This window comes from Microtus pennsylvanicus, chromosome 1, assembly GCF_037038515.1.
Source record: "Microtus pennsylvanicus isolate mMicPen1 chromosome 1, mMicPen1.hap1, whole genome shotgun sequence".
Taxonomy (NCBI): domain Eukaryota; kingdom Metazoa; phylum Chordata; class Mammalia; order Rodentia; family Cricetidae; genus Microtus; species Microtus pennsylvanicus.
This window is the reverse complement of record NC_134579.1, coordinates 140,415,448-140,432,802: the sequence shown is the minus strand read 5'-3', so window position 1 is coordinate 140,432,802 and position 17,355 is coordinate 140,415,448. Positions and strand designations below refer to the sequence as shown.

At 43.0% G+C, this 17,355-nt stretch overlaps 1 protein-coding gene and 1 long non-coding RNA gene across 2 annotated transcripts in view; one reads left to right on the top strand and one right to left on the bottom strand.

Annotated features, from left to right (window-relative positions):
• The window catches only part of LOC142859176 (uncharacterized), a 376,470-nt gene that overhangs the window by 321,516 nt on the left and 37,599 nt on the right, over positions 1-17,355 (top strand). The window lies entirely within an intron of this gene.
• LOC142859149 (cytochrome P450 2B2-like) overlaps positions 1-17,355 on the bottom strand; it is a 30,767-nt gene that overhangs the window by 4,153 nt on the left and 9,259 nt on the right. The window contains exons 2-8 of the mRNA XM_075989512.1: positions 9,302-9,464; positions 9,015-9,164; positions 7,046-7,206; positions 6,187-6,363; positions 5,626-5,767; positions 3,554-3,741; positions 3,240-3,381 (exon numbers count right to left, since the gene is read on the bottom strand). Of these exons, the coding sequence (XP_075845627.1) occupies positions 3,240-3,381; positions 3,554-3,741; positions 5,626-5,767; positions 6,187-6,363; positions 7,046-7,206; positions 9,015-9,164; positions 9,302-9,464 (1,123 nt within the window). The remainder of the gene's footprint in view (positions 1-3,239; positions 3,382-3,553; positions 3,742-5,625; positions 5,768-6,186; positions 6,364-7,045; positions 7,207-9,014; positions 9,165-9,301; positions 9,465-17,355) is intronic.

Sequence of the window (17,355 nt, the reverse complement as noted above, 5' to 3'; positions counted from 1 at the left end):
GAGCCAGAATTAAAAACAAACTGCATGTTCCTCAACAGAAGGATGAATAAAATGTATAAATGTATAAATGTTACATTTATACAATTGAGGATTATTCAACTGATTAAAAAAAAAACGGCATCAAGAAATTTCCAGGCAAAGGGACGGAACTATAAAAGAATCCTGAGTGAGGTAGCCCAGACCCAAAAAGATAAACATGGCATGTATTCACTTGTATGTGGATATTAGTCATTAAATAAATGATAACCATAGACCTAGAAAGGTTATATATAGACAAAACTACTAGGAGGGGAACAATTATCTCCTGGGAGGGGAAAAATAGAATAGAATTCATGGGTGGTCTACGGGAATCAGAAGGGACAGGAATGGAAAAATCGGGTGAGAGGAGAGATGGGCTTGAGGGATAGAGTGTGGGGAGAGACAGCTAGAATTGAGGGGCTTTGGGTGTTGGTATGGAAACCTAGTGCAGTAGAAACTTCCTAAACTAAAGAAAGGCAATTCGAATGAGGTCTCCAAATAATGAGGGAGACATGGTCCCAACTGGCCATCTCTTCTCACTAAATGAAGCACGAGCAAGGAACTCAGGACCACGAGGGGTGCACCCACACACTGAGACAATGGGGATGTTCTATCGGGAACTCACCAAGGCCAGCTGGCCTGGGTCTGAAAAAGCATGGGATAAATTTGGACTAGTGGAACATAGTGGACATGAGGAAGAATGGGAACTCAAGAACAATCGCCGTGGGTTTTTGATCCTACTGCACGTACTGGCTTTGGGGGAGCCTAGGCAGTTTGGATGCTCACCTTATGAGACCTGGATAGAGATGGGCGGTCCTTGGGCTTCCCACAGGTCAGAGAACCCTGATTTCTCTTCGAGCAGATGAGGGAGGGTGACTTGATCGGGGGATAGGGGAGGGAAATGGGAGGCGGTGGCGGGGAGGAGGCAGAAATCCTTAATAAATAAATAAATTTAAGAAATAAAATAAAATAAAAATAAATAAATAAATAAACTCTGCTACAGAGCTACAGTACTGAAAACAGCCTGATATTGGCATAAAAACAGACAGGAGGACTGAATAGAAGACCGGAATATTAATGCACACATCTTTGAACACCTGATTTTTGACAAACAAGCAGAAAAATATCAAATGGAAAAAAAGAAAGTATATTTAACAAATGGTGCTGACATAACTTATTATCAACAAATAGAAGAATGAAAATAGACCCATACCTATCACCATGCACAAAACTCAAGTCCAAATGGATCAAAGACCTTAACATAAAGCCAACCACACTGAACATTGGGAAGTACACTAGAATGCATTGGCACAGTAGACCACTTCCTAAATATAACTCCAGCAGCACAGACACTGAGAGAAACAATTAATACATGGGACCTTCTGAAACCAAAAACCTTCGGAAAAGCAAAGGACATGGTCAACAAGACAAAATGACATCCTACAGAATGGAAAAAGATCTTCACTAACAGCACATCAGACAGAGGTCTGATCTCCAAAATATACAAAGAAATCAAGAAAATGGTCATCAAAAGAACAAATAACCAAATAAAAAATGGAGTACAGACCTAAACAGAGAACTCTCAACAGAGGAATCTAAAATGGCTGAAAGACACTTAAGTAAATGTTCAACATCCTTAGCCATCAGAGAAATGCAAATCCAACAACTCTGAGATTCCATCTTACACCTGTAAGAATGGCCAATATCTAAAACACTGATGACAACTTATGCTAGAGAGAGTGTAGGGTAAAGGGAATACTCCTGCCTTGCTGGTGGGAGAGCAAGCTGGTATAGCCCCTTTGGATGTCAGAAAATTAGGAAACATTCTTCCTCAAGATCCAGTAATACCACTTTTGGGTATATATCCAAAGGATGCTCAAGCGTGCCACAATGCCACAACTATGTTCAAAGCAGCATTGTTTGTCATAACCAGAACCTGGAAACAACCTAAATGCCCCTCGATGGAAAAATGGATAAGGAAAATGTGGCACATTTGCACAATGGAGTACTACACAGCAGAAAAATAATGACATCTTGAATTTTGCAGGCAAATGGATAGAGCTAGAAAACATCATTTTGCGTGGGGTAACACATACCCAGAAAGACAATTATCACATGTACTCACTCATAAGTGGTTTTTAAACATAAAGCAAAGAAAACCAACAAATCACAATCCCAGAGAATCTAGACAGCAATGAAGACTCTAAGAGAGACATACATTGATCTAATCTACATTGGAAGTAGAAAATGACAAACTCTCCTGAGTAAATTGGGAGCATGGGGACCTAAGGAGAGGGTTTAAGGGGGAGGGAGAGGCAAGGAGGGGAGCAGAAAAAATGTAGAGCTCAAAAATAAATAAATAAATAAATTAAGAAGGTGAGCATCCAAACAGGCTAGGTTCCCACAAAGCCAGTTCATGCAGTAGGATCAAAACCCAGTGCCATTGTCTTTGGCTTCTCATCAGCCCTCGTTGTCCGTCATGTTCAGAGAGTCTGGTTTTATCCCATGCTTTTTCAGTCCCAGTCCAGCTGGCCTTGGTGAGCTCCCAATAGATCAGAACCTAGCCTGTTTGGATGCTCACCTTCCTAGACCTGGATGGAGGGGGGAGGACCTTGGACTTCCCACAGGGCAGGGAACCCTGACTGTTCTTTGGACTGGAGAGGGAGGGGGAAAGGAATGGTGGGAGGGGGAGAGGAGTGGGGAGAGGGGAAAGAAAATGGGAGGCAGAGAGGAGGAGGAAATTTTTCAATAAATAAATAAAATAAAATAACAAAAAAGATTTTAAAAAATGCCAAACATCCTGACCTGGGAATATCTATGCCCCCATAGTCTCTATTAATTAATCTGTTGTTTGTTGCTGGGAGCGGCGGGAAGATCCTGGTTGTGCACTTAGCCCATTGTGTTCTCTGTGAACATCCATTGTTCTCCTCTGTCAGCCTTTTAATCAGGATTAGAGAAAACTGGTTTCACTAGTTTAAAAAAGATTCTCCACTCATAAAAAAATAATTAAGGAAATAAATTTGCTCAGGTTTTGAGGCTTTTCAATACCTCTCCAAAATGCTATGAGCAGAATGCACTTAAAAGTTCAAGAGACCCCTCCTGGGACAGTAGCCAGGTGGAATGGGTTCCCAGCTGGAACAGACTGGACCTAGTCCTGACTGTATCCTGGAGGGTAAGCCTGCCCTCTAGTGTCTGGGAAAGGAAGCACAGGTCCGTCTCACCTGTAGAGAAGGGCATAAAAGCTTCATTTTTCTTCAGAGCCCCACTGGCATCCAGGAAGTGGTCAGGATTGAAGGCATCTGGTTGTTCAAAGTACCGTGGGTCATGGAGAGCTGAACTCAGGATGGGGTACACTTCAGTGTTCTAGGAGACATTGTGAGAGGCAATGATATTAGCATACCCTGGCTCCCATCTGCTGACAGTCAGTCCTTAGGGATCCACAGAATGCTGGGAAACCACAAATTGGCCCAGAGTGGTGATTGGGAGAGTGGAGGATGTTCATGGCATAGAGATGTGGAATTGCAGCTGGTCTCACCTTGGGGAGCAGGTACCCTCGGAGCAAAGTGTCTTTGGTGACTTTGTGCGGCAAACCAATCGGGGCAATATCTGCAAATCTCTGGATCTCGCGAATGACAGCATCAGTGTAAGGCATTTTGGTGCGGTCATCAAGGGATGGTGGACGGTGTGAGCCAATCACCTGATCGATCTCTTTTTGGACTTTCTCTGCACAGAAAAGGGAGACAGCAGACAATGCTTGCCCCCTTCACAGAGGCAATGCACAGTGACCCTGTTTTCTGTGAGCCAACAGCTTAGGAACAGTGCAGATCCAGGAGATTCTGTTGAAAGAGACACAGTGCACTCTGGGACATGCACACCTGCGTTTCTCCCAGGCATCTGTCTCTCCAGACACGCTTAGAACTATGTTGGAGATTCTCCTCACAGCTCCAACCTTGCTCCTAATACAGAGAAAAGGAAAACCCACAGCAAAGGGCTATTTTCATCTATCAGTCTGACTGAGGGCTGGAGAGGAAGATGGTAGGAATTTTCTGCATTTGAAATATAATGTTATAATTTGTGGTCATGGATGAGAGAGATAGAAAGAGAAAGAGAGTTCTCTGCATGGAGTTTATATTTAATAATTTAACAATCCAGGAGGCTGGAGATATGTCTCTGAGGTTAAGAGCACTGGATGCTCTTAAAGAGGACCCGGGTTCAGTTTCCAGCACCCTCATGGCAGCTCACACTCTTTGTGACTCTGGGTCCAGGGAATCCAAACCCCTCACACAGACATATTTGCAGACAAAACAGCAAAGAACATTAGTTTAGCAAAATAAAAATACAGGCTAACAATCCGAGGCTGTATCCTCAGGAATAAAAGGGAAGTAAATTAATCTATGGATAACAAAATACAGAATATGAACACATTGGTGAATATATTAACCAATGAAAGGGCACAGCCAGAAAATGCACTTGACTTGCATCTTGAGAAGCTGACTTTAACATCAGGACCCATGTGAATGTGCGGGAGCTATCCAACTGCACAAAGTTGTCCTCCCACCTCCACACATGTGCTGCAGCAGACAAACTCACAACAACATCACATCGATTTCATATTCGTAGAATGTGAGTGTGTAAGTCAGCCAAGCAATGGATGAGTCGGTTACTTTAGGAAAGATTGCTGACTGAGTGAAATGAGCAAAGCAAAACTGGATCTCCATATTCCACTTCTCACTCACTGTATTAATCAACTAATGAGTCACAAATGGTGCACACACAAATAAATCAATGAACATAACTATCCAATAATGAAGTGATGTTAGGCTTAGCAACGGAATAAATGAATGAATGAATGAGCAAATATAGGAATAAATAGGTAGGTCTATTGAATAAATCACAGATAAATGAATGAATTATTAAATGGATACATGGAGGAATGGATTGACCCGTGAGGGGTGAATTCAAAGGCCAATGGGCAGACTTAAGGAATGAGAAGATTTGTATGTGAATGAACCAATGAATAAATGACAGAGAGCCTGCTCAACTAGTTATGATAAAAAATAAAACTCACAAACTGATTCATTCACATAAATGAATGAAGTATATCTCATTGGGTCAAACAGAGATGAAGGAATCAAGGATTAATCATCTATGAGTATAGAGAAGATGGGCAGAGTATTAATGTGTGGGTGCACAGGTGTGTAGAGGGAAAATGAATAGATAGATGTTAGATAATAGATGAAACACAAATAGAATGGTAAATAGATGAACAGGTAGATGGACAGAAAGATGAATGAGTATCAGATGAATGCAAAGACAGAAGGAAAGAAAGAAAGAAATGAAGGGAGGAAGGAAGGAAGGAAGGAAGGAAGGAAGGAAGGAAGGAAGGAAGGAAGGACAGATGATCCAACCTTCAAGTTATAGCAGAAAACAATGGAAATGGACCAGCTGAGTGTTCATTCGCACACCACCCGCAGCACTGCCTTAGGTGAGAAGTTGACCAAAGCCTTCAGAGCTCCAGATGTAAGAGGCCCATGTCTCTCCCATCCACACAAACCTCTGCAGAAAAGGGTAGCTAGACGATTCCCCAACTGGCCACCTGTTGCTCACCTGCTACATGGGGGTATTTTAGCAGGATCAGGAAGCCAAAGCGGAGCGTGGTGCTGCTGGTCTCGGTGCCAGCAAAGAAGAGAGACAGCACGGAGATCATGAGGTTCTGGTGATGGAATTCCGTGTGTTGGTTGGACTTCTCCTGGTTGCAGATGGGAGAGAGAAGGGAGGGTCAGGGTGCCTGAAGCCTTGCAGGAAGATGCACACATATCCTGGGAACTGTCCTTCTGTCTCATTATCTGGACCACATGGCATTTCTCAGTCCTCGGCAATGTCACTTGGTCTCTGCTCTGTCTTCTCTCTCTACTGTGCTCTCTGGTAGTTTATCATTTTTTGTCTCCCAGGCTCTTTTTTCCTCTGAGGTCTTTTCTGCTTTTTTCTGTGTTTATTCCCCAGCCTTCGTTCTCCCTACCACATTTTCTCTTCCTTTTATTTCCATCATTTTCCAGATCTCCTCCACTCCATTTCCTGTTTCCCCTCCCCATCATTATCGCCCTTTTCCTCCGCTCACAACCTCAGCCTTCACTCTCAGGCATCCCCTTTCATTCACGCAGGACTTACCTTCTCCATGCGTATAAGGTAAGTATCAATAAAGTCTCTTGGATTGTTTGGGTCCAAGGTTTCCTGGTGCTTCTCCACACTGTGACCAATGTAGTCAAGGACTTCATGCAAGTTTTTGTAGATTTGTCGATGGGTACCAGGAAAGAACTTCAGGAAACCCGAATAGAGCTCAAACACCTGCAAGAAAGAAGGGCCCAGCAGGTCACATTGAGTTATCAGGACTCAGGAAGGGGGCAGTGCTCCTAAGTCCACAGATATGATAAAGAAACACACACACACAAAGACACACCCCTCCCATACATGGACAACATACATACACATGTCTTCGACCTTTATCTCTAAATCAGTCTCTAACCTTCATTTTGCATCTCTGTATCTCCCTTTTCCTCTGCTCTGCTCTCTCTCCCATCTTCCTTGCTGTTTTGTCTTAATTTGTTTTCATTGTGGGGTATTGTATTTTGAACACATTAATGCCACACAGGCTTTAAATTCAACATGTAGCCTAGGATCAGCCCGAATTTCTGATTCCCCAGTCTCTAACACCAAAGTGCTGGAATTTCATGTGTTGTACACCACCAAGTCCTGGGGATGAACTCAAGGGCTCGTGCATGAAGTACTGTATCCTCTGTCCTCTAAGTAACAGCTGTATTTTCCACATCATCATGTGGATGGCTCTCTATTTCTGCATTCAGGTCTCCCCAATGTGCTCAACATCCCTCTCTCCCTCTGTTCCTCCTTCCCTCCATCCCTCCAGGTCATAGGCTCCTTGCTTTTCCATGTTGTCTCTATCCTTCTTCCAGCCATAAGACACTCCCTTCTTCACTCATAAAGCAGCCTTTTCTTTCCCCTGCCTACTGACCTGGCTGGAGAATGAGCTGATGAGCGAGATGGTCTGATAGATCAGCTCCAACAGGCGCACGAACTGGCGGTCTTTGTAGTCAAAGCGCTCTCCAAAGACAATGGAGCAGATGATGTTGCTTGTGATGGACTGGAAGATGTACGTCGGGTCCAGGGGGGCTCCTGAAGGAGGATACAGGACAAAAGAAAGGGAATACAGAATTAGCGGAGTATTTGGCTTCAGCCCCATCTCTGTAAAGTCGTCCCCACCACTCACTGCTTAATGAACGGCAACACATTTGTATATATGGTGTGCGTAAGAGTCTGGGCTCTTCACTCACAGATGCGTGCATACCTTTATTTAACGCTCTCAGTACTGTACAGAATATGGGATGCTATTTCTATATACAGAAAGGGATGCACCTTCACCAAGGAAACTCAGCTAATCATGGCTGGAACATTGCTGCAATTAGGATTCTAGGAACAAGACTTAGAATGAGTTCAGTCAGTCTGCACATGCTCCTCTTCCCAGGACGACATCCTCACTCTGAACTGTTAGCTAACTCCCACTGGCAGGAATGGTGCACAGAAGAGTTCAGGGATGGCTGTGTCAATTACAAGCCCTATATACTCCATGGCCATCTGCCTGTCTTCCTCCATCCCTTCCCTGACTTGCTCCATCCCTTCTCTGACGTCCTCCTTCCCTTCTCTGACGTCCTCCTTCCCTTCTCTGACGTCCTCCTTCCCTTCTCTGATGTCCTCCATTCCTTCTCTGATGTCCTCCATCCCTCTCTTCTCTGACTTCTGAATTATATGGTGTTCCAGAAGCCATCAGCCGCTGTTGCCTGCAGCTTTGTATACTAGGTTCTGTCGTGGTCCCTGGCAGTTGGAGGACAGTTGTCAGTACAGCAGTATTGGGTCACTGTTGCCCTTCACCCTGAGGCTGTCTTGTCTGTGGTCTCTGATCCTATGAGGACACTTTCCTAGGATTCAGCAGCTTCACTCTTAGTCCATATTTAGCTTGATTTCCGCTTGTTTCTCTTCTTTTGGGTACCTCCATCACCGACTTCTTTCTCTCATCATTCTTCTCACCCTCTGCACCTTTCTTCCCTCCCCCTTCCTTACTGACCTCTCAGATCTCCAGAGAAAGGTCAATAAGAGATGACAAATACCCCATGTAAAGAAATGGAGGTGCAAGCAACAGTTTTGTAACCAATGTGCCCTTGATATAACAAACTTAAAATACCCTCAGAGTACCTCTAATTTTTACCAAAATCAAACTCCCATAAGCCTCTGTGCTCACTGCTGTTCACCAACACACTCACAAGGAAGAAAACACAGTTCCCTGCTTAGCTCATGTCTGCAGGTCCTCCTGCTCCATTCCCTTCATCGATTAAAGGTCTGTGTTTGCCTTTCATGAGACCGTGGAGGGGGGGCAGGGATAGGGGGCAATTATAACGATTAAGTCAAAATGTTCTTGAACACTTTGTGCAATAGAAGAGTAACTTGGAATTCTCTTTCTCCTGTCTCCACCATTGGAGTGCTGGGATTACACACATGCACGACCATGCCCACTGTATATGGTGCTGTAAGCTCTCCACAGCTCAGCCACAGCCACATCAAAGGCAGGACCTCACATTGTAGACAGGGCTGGCCTTGCACTTACGGCTGTCTTGCCATAAGTTCACATTCTGAGTTCTGAGAGGATGAGTGTTCACAAAAACTATCCAATTGACAAAGAAAAATAATTCACTGGTTGATTTTCTGAAGAGGATTGACCACCATGGGCAGTATGTGCATCTTAGTTATTTTGGAAACAAAATACCTCACATTTATTCCTGTCCTTATGATTCTCTCTTTCCACCTGTATCAGTATCTCATCCTCCATACTCTGTGTGTGTGTGTGTGTGTGTTTGTCTGTATGTCTGTCTGTCTGTTTCTCAGCCCTTGTGTGTCACCATCTTCCTTTCTGCTCATTCTCTGGGTCTCACCCTGGGATTTCCGCAGCTCCTCCACTACACATCGGGCCTCCTCCTGAATCCGCTCCTCCACACTCCGCTTGCCCATTCCAAAATCCTTCATGGTGGCCAGAGAGAATCGCCTAAGGGTCTTCCAGCGTTCTCCATCAGAAAAGATCATACCTAAGAATGTAGGGGAAGCATGGCTGGGTTATCATAGAAGTTCAAAGACCCTGAGTCCTTCCCCACAGCTCGGGCTCCACCTCTCATCCACATCTTCCCAGACCACATCCGCCACTTCACCCTGTCCCGTATTTTACCATATCCCTGAACAATTGGCTCAAGCACAGCAACTGTCCCCCGGCCAGAGAAAGCCTCAGCTTGGTCCACCAGAGCCTCCCTTATGGCATCTGTCCCATATAACATGACCACGGGCCTTGGTCCCAGGTGCACTGTGAACATGTCTCCATATTTTTCTTTAAGCTGCCAGGATAAGGGCGTGAAGGTTGTGGTTAGTCGGTGCAGACGTTGTTGCTACACTGTGAAAACACCTAGACACAAACTGGTAAATAGGTACCCCTCCCCTGGCCACCCATTCTGTCCTGAGGACCTAAGAGGTGAAGGTTAATTCACAAGGTAGCCAGGGTCTGCACTGATTGGTTGGATTTTCTAATCAGTACACCAGCACTGTAGAGTAGGGAGACAGGGCAGCACTTGTTTATAATTCTGGAACAAGAGAAGTAGAGACCAGAGGATCAGTCTGCACATCCTTGTCTGCACATCCAATTTGAAGCCAGTCTCGCCTGCATATGACCCTACCTCAAAAATAATAGATACAGATGTGGATGCAGATGTGCATTAGTTCCGTGCCCATACCCTTCAGTCTGGCCAGGTGAACTGTGCTTCCTGTGGTCCAGCTTCAGCCTGTCCAATGCCTCCTGACAACATTCAGAGAGAACAGCCCTGACCCACCCACTGGTTTATATGGGAAGGAAAGTGATAGTCACCTAGTAGTTGTCCTGAAAGTGAGTCATGACTACAGTTTGGACATTTGCAAAAATACCTGGCAGTGCAACCATTGGAATCCTTGAGGAGCATGGTGCAGGGTTTGCAAACTGCCCTCCCATGTCCTCTTGTAACCTTTACTCTCTCTAGATTGCACTGCAGCTAATAGAAATGAACGGCTATGAAAACGATCAGTGCCCAGTGTTGTTTGTAGACAATGCTAAGAAAAAAGCTCTGCATATGTTTGATGTTGATGTATTCATTGTTTTTTTTTGCAACAATGAACTAACAATTCTTAGACCAGATCAATGGTGTAAGTGAAACTTGCCAACTTAATGCTACACAAAAGCAAGTTTTGTTCCCATCTGCTGCATCTAAATGATGTTCAAACACAGATGCAGTTGATGGTGTGTTGGGATAGTGGGAAATAGTGACTACAAGGGGCTGAGAAAGGGACCAATCTTGATGTTAAACATCAGTGGTAAGAAAGTGTTCATCTTTAAAATTCATGGAGGTGGGTTTTTTGCGAGGTGACCCAGTTCAACAACATCTTAACTCAAAACGTAACAGTTGGAGCAGGAGAGGTGGCTCTGTGGGCCAAGAGCACCGCTGTTATTGCTGAGGCCTTGAGTTTAGTACCATCTTCCATATCAGAGAGCTAAAAACTGCCTGTAATGCCAGCTTCATGGGATTAGATGTCCTTTTTGGTTTCTTCAGATATCAGATATGTATAATGACACACACAACCACAAAAACATGATAATGATCATCATGATGATGGTGATGATGAAGATAGATAGATAGATAGATAGATAGATAGATAGATAGATAGATGATAGGTAATAGACTGATAGAGACAGATATATTGATGAATAAAAGGCAGAAACATATACATACATAAGCAGATGGATGATACAGATCATTTGTAAACATTGTAAGTGGGGCTCAGTGGATAATAGCAGTTGCTGCACAGTTGTGATGACCAGGATTCAGATCTCAACACCAATATAATAAGCTAGCGGGTTATAAGCCTATGACTCATGATTAAAATGTTGATGGTGAAGATAGAAAGATTGCTGGAGCTTGCTGACTTCCAGATTCAATTTCAGGAAGGGACCCTGACTGAAGATTATGGACAGATTTATAGAGGATCCCAGGTACCCTCCTCTGGCCTCTGCCTCTATGAACGGGTGTGCACACAATTAGAAATATACTCTGACAGATGGAGAAACAGATACGGTCATAAATAAAAGTGTTTTAAAAGTTATTGTTAAGGTTACTTTAAAATGCTATGTACTGCCCTCTACACGCCCCTTTTCGGTTCCCCTACTTCTGCTCTTACATGCCTAAGAATATTTTCACCACAACCCAAGAGACAGCATTCACTGAAACATTCCTTACTTAATATCCCGAACATGCCCCAGGCCCCTCACTGTACTCTTGTTGCTGAAAATAAGATCAAGGTCTCCATCATGATCACACCACTGTACCTTACCTGATACTATTGGTCTTCTGAGTCTTCATTCCTCCCTACACTGTTCCCCTTCAGGTCCTTTCTGCAGCCCCTGACTCCCTTGGTGCCACCATCTGTGTCTCTCGGAGTCTTTGCTCACAAGGAAAGGAAGACATTCTGTGGCTGCTGTGCCAGCACAACAACTGTAGTTCTCTGAGTGTGGGACGTCAAGATTCACACATGACACAACTTCAGGTTCTGCAGACAAGCCTGTATTCCACTTTCTCACACAGTATATATAGCCCTCAGCAGGGGAGGCCAAGCCAGCAAAAGCAGGAAGCTCATCACCATAACTCACATGGCTTAGGGGTAAACATCCTTAAAAACATTGCTGAGCCGGGCGGTGGTGGCGCACGCCTTTAATCCCAGCACTTGGGAGGCAGAGGCAGGCGGATCTCTGTGAGTTCGAGACCAGCCTGGTCTACAAGAGCTAGTGCCAGGACAGGCTCCAAAGCCACAGAGAAACCCTGTCTCGAAAAACCAAAAAAAAAAAAAAAAAAAAAAACATTGCTGAAAACAACAGACTGTTCCTGTTTTCAACCAACCACAAGAGTGCAAAACAGATCAAGTGGGGGTGCAAAGGCCTGTTCTCAAGGGACCCAACAGTGGCCACCTCCCAGCACTTGTTAAAGCACCATGCTGCTTTATTTTATTCATTAATCCTGTCCATCGGCCATGTCTGTCTGCCAATGCCAGGGTAATGTTTCATTAGCGTAGTGACCTTATCCTCCTCTGAGATGTCACAGCTAGAATGCTCCGTGGGACAAAGGGACCTAATAAATTATCAGTGAGTTTGGAGTAAGTGAATGTGTGGACAAAGTGAGTTGTCATTTAAAAAACACAGATTGTCACACTCCTGGGAGTCGTGCATCCTTGTTGTCACCAGAAGAGAAAGGTAATACTCAAGAAGACTCAAAACTGAGACACAATTCCACATCTCTCTGACTTTAAAAGAATGGAGAAGAATTGCTACCAATCCTCCTCCCCATTACCAGGACACACACATCTCTTTTCTTTTCACTAGTCAAGCACACTGAGTGACTAAATGGCCCAAGAAAGACCTGGAACAAATCCATGAATTCTTGAAATTACTTTGTGTTTGGTTTGGTTTTGTATTGTTTTTGAGACAGATCTTTGTACCCCAGGCTGGTCTCAAGTTATCTTGGTAGCAAAAGAATGACCTTGAATTCCTGATCCTCCTGCCTCCACCTCCCAAGTGCTAATCACTTGTGTGTCACAAGACCTCAAAAATGCTTAAAAGTTTATGTCACTTTCTATATGAATATTTAGGAAAGAGGTGGCCTGAACTTTTACCTAATTCTGAAATGTTTGAGCAAATTAAGTGGATTTATTACAGGAGCATTACAGAGACTTGGGACCTGCAGAACTGGAGGCACTAGATCTTGGCCTCTCCTCTCACTGCCTGTGTTCCTGTGCCTGTGAACCTTCCCTGAGCCTGACCTCATCTTCTGTCTTAGCTTATTTTCCAAATACATAGATCACAGATCACTTTTTAAATTTTTTGAGACCGGGAATGGAGAGATATAGCTCAGAGGTTAAGAGCACTGGTTGTTCTCCTAGAGGTCCTGAGTTCAATTCCCAGCAACCACATGGTGGCTCACAACCATCTATAATATTTGATGTCCTCTTCTGGTACGCAGGCATACATGTAGAGCACTCATACATAAAATATAAATAAATTTTTTAAAAGTTGAGACTGGATATTTCGAGTGTGGCATGCATCTGAGAGGACTTTCTTCCCATGTCATCCATGTTAAAAGAAAGGGCATAAAAACATTAATCTGAGAAAGAGGGGGCTGAACTCACTTTGATAACAAACCCACCCTTGTGACAGATGCATTGATCCATTTCTGAGGCAGATCTCATAAAAACAGAGGAGGCAATAGTGATGGCTAAGATGATTAAAGAAAATATGAGGAGGATAAAAATAGGTAGAGGAGGTACATTCTAAAGGTCCCTACTCCTCTAGGGGCTGAGGATACATTTGGTTGGCAGAGTGTTTGCTTGGCATACATGATGCCCTGAGTTTATTCCTAGCACCCAATAAACAGGATTTGATGTGGGACCACAACCAGCTAAAAAGCTTATTTTTAAGATGATGCTGAAATAATACTCCCCAATATAATAGCATCATAACATAGAATGTTGGTGGCCACGTCAGGGGACCATCACGTGGCAATTCAAGTTCAAGGTGACAGCCCACCAGAAGGAAACTCTCTCATGGATCAATCTTGGACAGGCAAGACTTGAGACTACACACCCATGAACATCTTTTGTTTCTGCTGTGCTTTTATATGCTTGCTGCATCTATCTTTCTCTAGTATCTGGCATTGTGTGAATGGCTGTGGGGAGATCCTCACTGCCTATAATGTTGTGTGTTTATCTCATGAAAAGATCCCATTTTACCAGGCGATTCTTATCTGTGGCTTTTCAAGAAGATGATTCCTCCCTAAACTGTACTGTCTAATTGATATAATAAAAATAACTTATACACAGTTTTGAGGAAGAAAAGTAAATATAAGGAAATGTGACAGAGCTAGGGCCTATGTGTGGCAGCATTCCTGCTAGACTACACCTGGTCCAGCACCAGAGTGTTAGCAGCTAGCTGTATCCATCTTTTGTTAGCAATTAACCTATTGTTTCTCTTGCTCCCCTCTGTCTGAGAGTTTCCCAAGGGTACAAAGCTTATGCAAATCTTGGTTAGAAGGAAACCCAGAAAACTGTGGCTCCTCCTGAATCAGATGTTTGCATTTGGCATTGTCCCTTTGGAGGCCAGTCAGGATGTTTTGAGGATATGAAAACCTACTTGCTAGGTGTAAATTCGAGAACAATAAAAGGAGCCCAGCAAAAAGTCCTGAAGGGTCAGTCCTGAAAGTTGAGTCCTGAAGGGTTAATCCTGATAGTTGAGTCTTGATGGGTCAGTCTAGAAGGTTCAGTTCTGAAAGACTGACCTGCCCTACAACCAAGAAAAGTGAAATTCAATGGGCTGTCGTGGTGCATGCCTTTAATCCCAATAATTGGGAGGTAGAGGCAGGTGGATCTCTGTGAGTTCAAGGTCAACCTAGTCTACAAAGTATGTCCAGAACAACCAGGGCTGTTACCTAGAGAAACCCTGTCAGGCTTTCAATATTTATCCCTTCCATCTTATCCCCAAGCACCTATTTCAATCTGTGGGATCCTAGGTTCTCTCAACTCAGCCTGCTTTGGGGCTGAGGGTCTGGGGAACCAGTAGTGAGTGATCCTGCCACAGGGGCTTCTGTGTTCCACATGACCCTGCCCCCGCCAAGCCCACCGCCATTTTATCTGCAAGGTCCATGGACAGCAGGATACCTTACTCCTGTACTGAGAAGATCCATCTGGAGGGGTGGGTGTGTGCCTACCCAGGTGGATGGACACACTAGGAATGAAGTACAGGCCCCCTCTAATTCCCTAATAAATTTTGGCCATTTAACAGTGCGTCTCTCCAGCTACAGGCTTTCTCTTTTTAACCCATCCCATCTTGCCCCCAAGCACTCCTTTCCATCTGTGGGGTCCTTAGATTCACTACCACAGCCTGCTTTAAAGCAGAGGGGGACTGAGAGCCAACTCCAGTGCTGAGGGCAGACCAATTAAAAAACCCAAGTGCAGGGTCAGCCACAGCAAGATTGAACCAAGACACCTAGACTCTCCTGGCCGAATTTGAAGGAAGAGGTGGGCAGGCACTAATGCAAGAATTCTTCCAACAACCTAAAAAGTAACATGATAACACCAGAATCCAATGAACACACAACAGGAAAACTTGAACACCATAATCCAGAAGAAGTAGAAGAAATAGACACATAACATTATAAAAATGATAGAGATTTAAAGAGAATGTAAAAAACTCCCTTAAAGAAATGGAAGAAAAGACAAACAAAAAGTTAGAAGAAATTAATAAATCCTTCAAAGATACCCAAGAAAACCAAGAAAAAGCAATCAAACAGGTAAAGGAAACAGTTCAAGACTTGAAGAGCAAGATTGAGAAAAAACAAATTGAAGGATGGCTGGATAAGAAAAATCTGGGTAAATGAACTGGAACTACTGATACAAGTATAACCAACAAAATACAAGAGATAGAAGAAAGAATCTCAGGTGCTGAAAATACTATGGAGGAAATAAACTCATTGATCAAAGAAAACAGCAAATCCAAAAAATTCTTAACACAAAACATTCAGTAAATCTGGGACAACATGAAAAGACCAACCCTAAGAATAATAGGCATAGAAGAAGGAGAAGAATTACAGCTCAAAGACACAAGAAATATATTCAACAAAATTATAGAAAAAAAACTCTCCCAAACTAAAGAAGGATATTCCTATGAAGGTACAAGAAGCATACAGAACACCAAATAGACTGGACCAAAAAAAAATCCCCTCACCATATGATAATCAAAACACAAAATATATAGAATAAAGAAAGAATATTAAGAGCTGCAAAGGAAAATGTTCAAGTAACATATAAAGGTAAACATATCAGAATTACACATGACTTCACTGTGGAAGCCAAAAAAGCCATAGATGTGCTTTTTTGGATAGATGTGCTGCAGACACTAAGGGACCATGGATGCAGGCACAAATTACTATATCCAACAAAGCTTTCTTTCACCATCGATGGAAAAAAAAGATATTCCAGGATAAAAACAGATTTACACAATACATAGCCACAAACCCAGCCTTACAGAAAGTACTAGAAGGAAAACCACAATTAAAGGAAGCCAACAACACCCATAATAACACAGACATCTAACAACCCTCCACAGCACAACTCAAAGAAGAGAAGCACACAAACACTACCAGCAATAAATAAATAAATAAATAAATAAATAAATAAATAAATAACTGGAGTTAACAACCACTGGTCATTAATATCACTTAATATGAATGGACTCAATTCACCTATAAAAAGGCACAGGTTAAGAGATTGGCTGCGAAAACAGGATCCAACATTCTGCTGTTTCAAGAAACACACCTCAACCACAAAGACAGACATCTACTTAAAGGTTTGGGGAAAGGATTTTCAATCAAACAGACCTAAGAAACAAGCAGGTGTGGCTATACTAGTATCTAACAAAATTAACTTCAAACTAAAATCAATCAGAAGACATGGAGATGGACACTTTATACTCATAATAGGAACAATTCATCAGGGTGAAGTCTCAATCCTGAATATCTAAGCCCATAATATAAAAACACCCACTTATGTAAAATAAAAATTACCAGAACTCAAGGCACACATCAAATCCCACACACTAATAGTAAAAGACTTCGGCACTCCTCGCTCACCAATGGACAGGTCAATCAGACAGAAACGCAACAGAGAAATAAGAGAACTAATGGAGGTAATGTATGAAATGGACTTACCAGACATCTATAGAACATTCCACCCAAATAGGAAAGAATATACCTTCTTCTCAGCACCTCATGGAACATTATCAAAAATTGATCACATACTCAGTAACAGAGCAAACTTCCACAGATACAAAAAAAAATATTAGTAACCACCTGTTTCTTATTGGATCACCATGAAATAAAGCTAGAATTTAACAATAATTCTACCCCCCCCCCAGAAAGCCTATAAACTCATGAAAACTGAATAGTCAGCTACTGAACCAACCCTGGGTCAGGGAAGAAATAAAGAAAGAAATTAAAGTCTTCCTTGAATTCAATGAAAATAAAGACACAACATAACCAAACCTACAAGACACTATTAATAGAGGAGAGTTCATAGCACTAAGTGCCCACATTAAAAAAAAAAAACAGAGAAAGCTCACATTAGACACTTAACAACACAGATGAAAGCTCTAGGAAAAAAAGCAGA